The sequence below is a fragment of the Actinia tenebrosa genome, unplaced genomic scaffold, assembly GCF_029948245.1.
Source record: "Actinia tenebrosa isolate PJP-AT-01 unplaced genomic scaffold, QUT_ActTen_1.0 PGA_scaffold6__47_contigs__length_16458017, whole genome shotgun sequence".
NCBI lineage: Eukaryota > Metazoa > Cnidaria > Anthozoa > Actiniaria > Actiniidae > Actinia > Actinia tenebrosa.
Genome location: NW_028292583.1, coordinates 16,222,726 through 16,232,402, shown reverse-complemented (window position 1 = coordinate 16,232,402; position 9,677 = coordinate 16,222,726). Strand labels below are relative to the sequence as shown.

Below are 9,677 nucleotides of genomic sequence, written 5' to 3'. Positions count from 1 at the left end.
CTTCTATTGTTTACAAACGTGGTCTTGATATCTAGTAGGTTTTTTTGACTCTCCAAATTTTGCAGAACACAGTCCTCTATTGTTTCAAGTGACGGGTGTTTCTATTGAACAAATATATACTGACAATAAAAACATAATACTTAGTTAAAAAATGAAAAGAGCTGTAACTAAACTTTTTTTTGTATTCACATGCATTGAGCGTTTTATGAATAAATGAATAAAAAAAGATTTTTGAAAAACGTGTTTGCTCTTTTTCCTTGGGCAAGTCATTTAATTGTTTGTTTTTTGATGAGTCAACTTCGTAGAACTCAATTAGGGTGAAACAAAAGCATAAAGTAAAAAGAGTCTAATCCTTTAACAATAGGCAATTAGATCAGAACATTTTATTAGGATCAAACTTTGAAGTAAAATATAGGATGTGGTGCAATTCCTAATTCTAAAAATAGATATGACGATATCCGTATTGCCTGTGAGTGGTGCAATTCTTACTTTAGACGGTAGTAAAAGAGTTGGGCATAAAATCTCAAAATCTTTAGTATTCAATATCTTATCGCGGTAGTAAGACAAAGGACAATATCCGTAGAACTCAATTAGGATGAAACAAAAGCCTAAACTAAGCCTTTAAGGCTTTGAGATAGAAAAACTATATTTTATGAATAATTAGAAACTTTTATTAGGATTAAACTTTGACGTAAAATATAGGATGTGGTGCAATCCAGTCAACTAAAAACATAAGAATAGCTATAACGTCATCTCTGTAAAGACCCTGAGGGGGAGGGGGGGGGAGGGGTACCTCAATGGTACCTCAATGGTACCTCACTCGAGTGATGTAGAATTGGTACTTCATATCTACTGTTGTAAATTTCAACTGAATAATGAAATCAAAATTCGAAAATTCAAATCATTAATCGACTCTAGGGGTCAACGCGTGAGCTTGTTCTTTACCCACGATTGATGATTTGATTTTGTGGATTACACAGTTTAATTAGCTACAATTCAGCAGAAATATTAAAATTATAACTTGCAAATACTGATTAATATTATCGCCCTAAAGTTTTTACGCCATTCCGTTCTGCGCAGCAGCGGATCCTGGGATGGTTTTGTGGGTTCCATGGAACCCCTTTTGTGAGATCTCGTCAATGCCAAAGATGCTATTTACGCCAGCCCATTATAATGAAATTGGAATACCCCTTTGTGAAAATCCTGGATCCTTCGCTGATACCCGTTTATTATCTACACGAAAGGCGCCATTTTTTTAACCAGGGAGTCCAGTGATGCATTGTACTTAAGAAAACATGACGTAAATGCTTGGTGCAGTTACTGTGCGTAAGACCTTTATAGCAAATATACTACAATAAGATACGCTTTGATAAAAAGTCAAATTATCCGGCAACTAATCAATTCAACATTAAATGAAGGCTTATCTTATCTATTAGCAATGTATCAGTCTCTCATAGCTTATCTAATAATAAGAAAAAAAGAGTCAGTGTGGTTTCTATGGCGTCCTGTGTGTGTATAATCGGAGGCGATTTATATTCAAATTTGAAGGCACATCATATTTCAGAATGCTTTCATAAAATCTATTAGTGCTATTGTATGGACAAGCAATAAACATGCATTAAGAAGAAATTAAAGAAATAAAAAATGGCCCATAAACCCTATATAAGGATGATATGCAGAAACGGAATTTATTTTTTAGCGCTGATAGCCATGACGTATTGGTTTTGTGATTCTTCCGAATTGTCTGAGACTGGTGTGCTGGATACGCTTTCGTCACCAGTACACGGCTGCTTCTTCAGTCGTTCTTCAGGCTGAAGCCTCTTGAGTCCTTTCGTTATTTTATCGATGTCGTTCTTGCCTCCTGAAAGCAACAGTATTTGAAGTACAAAAATAAAATCGTCCGTATGTTTTAGGATGTTGAAAAAGGAAAAACAATTGTGCATAAATAAATGGGGAAACAGTTGGAATGTTTTTTGTGGGAGTGAGTGGGTATATTGTTTCGGAGGTGGGGGGGGGGGGGGGGGGGGGGGCAGCAGAGATCAAATGCTTGGGCAAAATAGGAGACTGCCAAAAACCTAGGTGGAGAGCAAATTTCCCCAATAGGGGAAGACCTATTGGTCCATATTGCAAAGCAAAGGCACACCACGAAATTATGCGACCCTTCGTCATGTTCCTATAAATGGAGACCTCCCCTCTAAACAGACAAACAAACAAAGAAAGAAAGAAAGAAAGAACGAACGAACGAACGAACGAACGAACGAACGAACGAACGAACGAACGAACGAACGAACGAACGAACGAACGAACGAACGAACGAACGAACGAACGAACGAACGAACGAACGAACGAATTAACTTTGTTTATCCACGGTTAACGACTCAGATACACTGCTTTTCAGGCGTGCCGTGCTAAAATCTAAGCAATAAATACGAATAAGGAATATAAAACTATAGTCTATTTATATATGTAATAACATATAATTATAGAGAAACGAACTGGTTGGAATTCTTACATCCTTAGCCTAGTTACCACATACTTCATATAAAAGAAATGGGAAGTAATTAATTGACACACTTACCCTTTAGGTATGGTTGCAGAATGTCAAAACAGTCTTTGCGATTTATGTTCCACAGTTTGACTATCAGATCCTTGATAGTGTATTTCTTAGGTGAACTAGCGAGGACGTAATCCATCACTTTTTCAGTTGGGCTGTGGCAGTCTTCTTCTTGTCTGAATGCAGTTTCAAGGTCAATATCTTCCATCAGTCCTTCCTTTTGATATTGGGTTGCCAGGTTCCATAGTAAATCTGTTTTCAGGTTGTTGAGAAAGGATTCTATCTCACTTTTAGCACCTGGGCTTTCTTTTGAGAGATCCTTGAGAAGCATTTCATCTGTACATCATAATTATACATATTATCTGACTATTCCTATCCTAATCTGGCAGGCAGATAGGCAGGGGCTTTCTGGCATTTATTATCTCTGGGATGCTTGAAAAATAAGCGTATTCGTTGAAAACACTTACCTTCGATACCAAAATCTTTCAAGATTTGCCAGATATTTTTCATTTCTTCCGATTTTTTTTTGAAATCTCCTACTGTTATTTCAGGTCCCTGCATTCGTAAAACATCAAAGAACAAACGAGCTGGGTTGGTGGTTCTGTCACTCTCGAAAGTCAAATACTTTCTTTTAGGGACTTTTTTTTCCGTTGCAAGGTTCTTCCATAGTCTACTCTCGCGGTCTAGCTTCAGCACGACCTCATCCAGAACCCTTGGCGCTTTATCACATATCTCGCTTACTCGGTCTTCGTTATCCAGAGTACCAGCTTGTTATAAACAAAAAATTAAAGGTTTAGCTTACAATGCACAAACTATTAATTTACTTGATTGCCTTGACTATAAGTTATAGTAGCAAAATAAAATGATATCATCCAATAGCGCAGGGCAACCGTGACGTCATAAAAACGAAGACAAAGGCGAAATTCGGACAAACAAACTTACAAGTTTACTTTCAGCAGATAATTTTCACAGCTGATCGCAGTTGATCTTAGTTTACATGGGTTATTATCGTAACTTTAAGTAAAAATAATAAAATCGGTTCGTATAATCCTCGTAGCGGTTAAACAGAATGCAATGTTTGTCCGAATCTTTAAGCTATTTTTAGGATCAGTGCGCTGGGCTATTCCATACCATGCGGTAGCGTACGTTGCTAACGCGTCGTCTTTCACCGCTGTAGTTCCAAAGGTTCGGGTGGTTAGAGCCCTGCCGACACCGTATGTTAATCGAGTTTGTTTGATGCATTCTTTCTCAGCCGCGAGGGTTTTTCTCCAGGTTCTCCGGTTTCCTCCTTCCGTAAAAATCGACATGTGAGAGTTGAGCGTTGTGTGCATAGAATATATATCGAATGTAGTGGTAGTGGGATTGAGTGAAAAGCGCCGTCCCAATTAGTGCGAATTAAAGCACTAGAACGACTAAAAAAAAATAAAAGATTTAGTTATTTATTCTATGCTGGGTAGTGAACTGGACTCTCACCTCTGCATGGGGTCTCACATTTGTTTCCTGCATGGACTCGGCATAACATATGAGTAGAATTTGTTCGGTCTCTCCCTTTATGCTACGTACGCCTCACCTATATACTTTTAGATCATATTTGATCAGTTGTCTTGATTACTTACCTTTGACACTCTCTTCCACAATGCGAGAAACCTCACGAGCCTCTGCCGTATCGCAATCTTTAATAAAATCTTGTACAATGTAATTTGGATGAGTGCATTCCAAATGCTCGAGTAGTCTCTCACTAGGGCTGTTGATGTCTGACGTGGAAAACGTATCGTACTTAGTCCGATTTATGCCAAACTGTTCAGCGAGATGAGTCCAATATTTAGCACGTGTGTACTTAACGTTCAACACGCTGGAAAATCGATCACGAAAATCAATGTAGTTCCAAATAAGTTGTAGATAATCATCTAATAAAAAAGAAAAAGAATAATTAAGTTTATAGGTATTGTATGATGAACAGTTACCAAACTCCACCAGTTTTGATCGAGGTCGGCATGGATGTTTGACGTAAACTTTACAGTAACGCTCAGATATATCCTCGTTTACCTGTGGACAATTTGTTTCGGCCACCCTCAGTTGTTTCTTGCTGGCTGTCTTGAGATCCGCCTCCTGCTGGAGTTGGCAATCCATCTAAGGTCGATTAAATAATTTGATAAAAGGTTTAATATTTTCAAATCATGTTCGTTTATCCTGATTTTGGCTTTTAGTAAAAGACTCTTTTCGTAAATCCACTTCAAGTGTTCAAGTTTAGTGCCCCTTAAAATGCACAACCTCGTAGCTCCTTTGGTACCTCACACATCTAAGCACACACACACTCACTACATTTTCCCAAGAAATCTGCATCGCCTTCGTAACTTGGATGCACGCTAATGATATTTATAGTATGTTATTATGTGTTTTGGATTACCAGTTGATATTTTCCAGGTTATGTCACTCATTATTGTGCTAATCATTAACCGGTTCCAAAGTATTTCGGGATTTTCCATTTTAGAAAATTAGCAGCGAATTGTTATCATTATCGCAGGTTTATGTTAACCATGGCAATCAAATTGACTTTTTTGGTTGATTTTTCAGTACAAAACTTTTTGCACTTCATTTTGAAACAAAAACTTTAGGTATTATCTCCATCATGTCATTTGAAATTTCATTTGAGTAGTTTTTATTGAAAAAAAATGAAGCATTCTGGTGGAAGGTATGCTTCTTGTCATCCGTTTGTCCACGGCAATGCTCAAAATTTTGAGCACTCACATGGACATACATTGTATTTTTGTCTTAATTTTATGATGCCTTGAGTATGCTCAAAAATTTTGAGCCATGTGGTGGTAAAATTTATCATATAATGCCACTGAAATAGCTTGTATAGGAGGATTTATACAGCTTGTTTAGTAATAAAAAAGCATACAGATGGACGTGAAGGATTAAAAGTGTTAATTTTAAGCCAGTTTTAACATTACATTTACAAAAAACACTGAACCGTGTCTTCTCACACTGTTTTGTAATAACAATGGCAAGCGATCACTGAAAAACCCTTCATTTTGTTTATCCTTATCCATGCCTTCATAATGTACATATTGTAAACACAGATATTTTGCGTGTTGATTAAAGTAAAGGAGAACCATACTCGCGTATTGCCTATTTATTGAAGTAGCTTTCAAAGTCCCTCTCTTAGGTTTTCAAACCAAAACAATTGAATTTTCGCTGAAGTTTGCTAGTGTTTAAAAAAATTAATAAACAACGAATGGCAGTTCATCCATTGGCATGCTAGTTTGGCTAATAAAACCATTTTAATTCATTATTTTCTAAAATGGAAAATCCCAAAATACTTTGGAACCGGTTCATTGTGTTTTGAGGTAAATACGCTAGGATTGGTACCGTCCCTTCAGTGTCAACTAAAATGAGAACAAACTATTTTCAAATATCGTAAACTGTGGATGTAAAATACGTGATTAAAAAAATTAAAATCATATCAATTACATGCTTCTGGCTATTTCAAAAAAGAATTCAAACGATACTGAAGGCGGGGGGAAAATCCTCATTCTTGTATGCAGTAACATATACGTTGATGCGGTGGAATTGTTTTTGCCAGGGTTTTTGCGTTCCATCGTTCACTGGCAAACTTTTAACGAATCTGCCGACCCGCAGGCCTCACAACTTATTTAACCGCTATGATCGTATAAACGCTTACTCCACCTTCCCTGGGTGACAATTCCGCGGATGAAAATGTCTGCAAGTGGCATGTTTCGCTAAATGACTCTATACGTCAATAGACCTCTTTACCTTTATGTTTTCCCATTAATTTGAGACGCTTAGGAATCGGATTCTCTGTTTGATTGGTATCCAATATTCACGTGGTCTGAAATGGGAAAACATTACGCCCAAGGCAGAACCCCTCCCAGGGGTTTTAGGGAACAAGGGAACATGAGCATTTATTTTCAGGGAACAGGGGTTGATGTCAAATTATTTTCAGGGAACAAAGAAACAAATTCGTGAAGAGGTGTTTTACCTGTCGTTTGGGAAATAGTGAGTTGATCTTTAGCTTTCCTGTATTCATTCTCACTTATTTCGACGATCAATTCTGCAGATTGATCAACGTTTGCTTGATCTTTCATCTCACTGATGTCGAAGAATATCTCGGCAAAATCTTGTTTCATTTTACCTTCTTTGTACCTATATAATGAGCAAATGCGGATTAGGGTACCTTTTGCCGAGTGATTCAAATTCCACATGATTTTAGAGTGAAGAAAAATTATATACCTTTTCCATAACTCGTCCAGGGCCGTCAAGTTCGTAACTCTTACAACAAAGGTAACCGAGCCAAATCTAATGTCACATAAATAAGCACCAACAGGAAGCACCACATTTTGGACAAAATCTTTCAATGCTTTGAGTTTTGAACCTGTATGCGCATTTTCGGATTCAAAATGCCGATTACTACTCAGCCAAGATCGTCGAAAGTCAAACGTTCCATAGCTACACTTGATATTGACCTCTGAGGAGCAGAAAAAGATCTTTCATCAAGTTCTACAATTACTGCGTTTACATTTATATATAAAAAAATTGCAAATTGCAAGCTCTAGTATTAACCACTTTCATTCTTTAGCGTGATTAAAATCTAGTTCCCAAACCTGTATCAACTGCTTCTACTTGCGATCCTGGGCCTGGTACTCGTGGTGCTGCGTTCACATACCCTGTTGGCTGACTGCGGATGACTTCTGAAAACGAACAGAATTGAAAGATCTTTGATTTAATATTTCAAAAACGAGTGAGTGTTTCATTAGGGTTTCCAAACACGAGAAAACATTTGAAAGCACGAGGCCGTAGGCCGAGTATATACTTCCATAAATTATACTAAATAAATATATACTCGAAACAGAACCGTAGTGCCCAAGTTATCATGAGGAATGAATAAAATATAAACTACGAGTGCAGTTACTACAATACATATGGCGGATGGTACCGTACGATGGCAGGGTCGCGCCTATAAAAAATAAGTTACGACATGGCTTATGTATCTTCTGCATACCTGTTGGGGTCCTCTTTACAAGTTCCAACAAGGACTCCTTGTCGACTTCCAAGAAATCCACAATTCCAAAGAACTCGAACCTATCATCAAGTATCGGAGCACCACGAACAACCAAATGAAACTTGTCACTTTCGCGTAAGTTGCTTATAACCCTGTTGTTATTTCCAGTTTGGATCTGTAAAGTGCACCTGGTCGGATCTTCTACAACATTGTAGAGCTTGATCTCACTTGTAGATACATGCAGCTGCTCTAATTTGTCGAACACCGGAACACGATAAGTAATTTCATCAATCCTACCAAGATCTCCCATTGGTATGCCTTCTGGACGGTGTTCAAATACGGTTTCGTCAAATGAAAGATAAGCGATCCCACTCTCTTCTTTCATATCAACTTGCAGTTTGATTTCTTTATCTTGGATAGCCTCAATAGTAGCGAAGACTTCGCCACCTTCCATTTTTCGTATTTTTTTGGAAGTAGCAATCTTCAAAGACTGATTGCTACATTTTACTACACAACCACAACCAAGAATCGTTTTCCCCTCGCCATCAGTTTGACGATGGAAAATTCTACAAAGATTCAAAAGCTTTGCTTTGTCCATTCTCAATTTTATCTAAAGACGCTTTGAGAAAGAAATCTTGAGCGCCTTTGTAATCGAACGCTTTGGCAAACTTTGAACGGTTCTTGGAAATGATTGTTTTGGAAGTGCTAACCAATTAAACGAAGAAGTTTTGATTGACATCACTCGACCTCTGTCACACCCCTCGGTTTTAACGATAGAAGCGAAAGCGCAAGCGGAAAGTTTTTGAAATATTACTTCAAGCTTCTTACAAAAAAAAACTCCAGTACTATCAAGAGGAAAATTAATAATTTTAACCTGTTAATACTCACTCAATGGAGTTAGGAATTGTAAAACTAAGAGAAAAACCGATCGTTTTTATTTAACTTCCGTGTTGACGCCGGCCACTTCTTTAATCTTTTTGCTTGCTTTCAGCACGAAATTCCCACGTGAGTACACATGCTCCCTGACTAAAACAACTTAGTTCCCAGAAATAACTATTTGGAATGTTTTTTAGGAATATTAAACAGTTTTAGGGTTTAACTAGTGTCATAATTTCTTTAGCGAGTTTGGACGGGGGCAAAAACGAAAGCACAAACCGGAAAGTTTGAACGAATAGTCAAGCTTCCATTATACAAAAGAAAAGAATGGGATGTTTTTTGGGATTATTACAGTCAAAGCAGCTCAAGTTTACTCGCTAGGTTCCATGAATGTTTTCATTTTTCGGATATTGAATATTGAATATATTATTTCTTCTGAGAATACGTTACAGTCAAAATAATTCAAGCTGATTCTCAGAAGGAAAAATAATCTTCGTGTTCTCAGAAAGAATAACAAATTCAATATTCGAATAATGAAGCCAATAATAGAAACCTAGAGGCTAATTAAAAGGAGACTCTGCCAGCAGGGTATTTGATCTTCTATTTGGAATGTTTTTTAGGAATATTACAGTCAAAACAGCTCAAGCTTACCCGCTAAGTTCCATGAATGGTTTCATTTATTCGGATATTGAATATATCATTCCTTCTGAGAATACGTTACAGTCAAAATAGCTCAAGCTGATTCTCGGAAGGAAAAATAATCTTCGTATTCTCGGAAAAAATAATAAAATCAATATTCGAATAATAAAGCCATTAATGAAAACCTAGGGGGTAGGGGTAGGTAACCTTGATTCGTTTAGACTAGTGTAAACAGCTTAAAAAACCTTGAAGAAATATTAGCAGATACATCATAGCGAATAAAAACGTAATGATTTGTTTATAATTTTTTTACAAAACAATTTTATTAATACCTTTTTATTAATAATTTTTAACAAGTCTTTAGTGTTAAATTTATTATATATATTGTTAGCTTTCGAGGTCACAGTATTCATTAGTACATTTATATTATTCTTTTAATTTGTGTATTCTTACAATCATGTGAGTTTATGTAATTCAGCTTAGTCAACGTGTAATAGTCAAATAGACACAAAAGAAAGCAATGGAATTAGGGGCTACTAATGTGTATTAGTCCAATATCTATTTCACGGGTATAATGACTTCACT

The 9,677-nt window shown here is 36.8% G+C and overlaps 1 protein-coding gene across 1 annotated transcript; it reads right to left on the bottom strand.

The window, feature by feature from the left end:
- Positions 1-368: 368 nt before the first annotated feature.
- On the bottom strand, positions 369-8,881 carry LOC148906218 (uncharacterized). The gene is made up of 9 exons (XM_089038737.1): positions 7,578-8,881; positions 7,180-7,266; positions 6,809-7,043; positions 6,558-6,721; positions 4,601-4,684; positions 4,171-4,461; positions 3,022-3,321; positions 2,579-2,890; positions 369-1,861 (listed from the first exon to the last, which is right to left on the bottom strand). Exons 1-9 carry the CDS (start codon positions 8,173-8,175, stop codon positions 1,689-1,691), a joined length of 2,244 nt encoding a protein of 747 aa, XP_088894863.1. The 5' UTR covers positions 8,176-8,881; the 3' UTR covers positions 369-1,688.
- Positions 8,882-9,677: the final 796 nt, after the last annotated feature.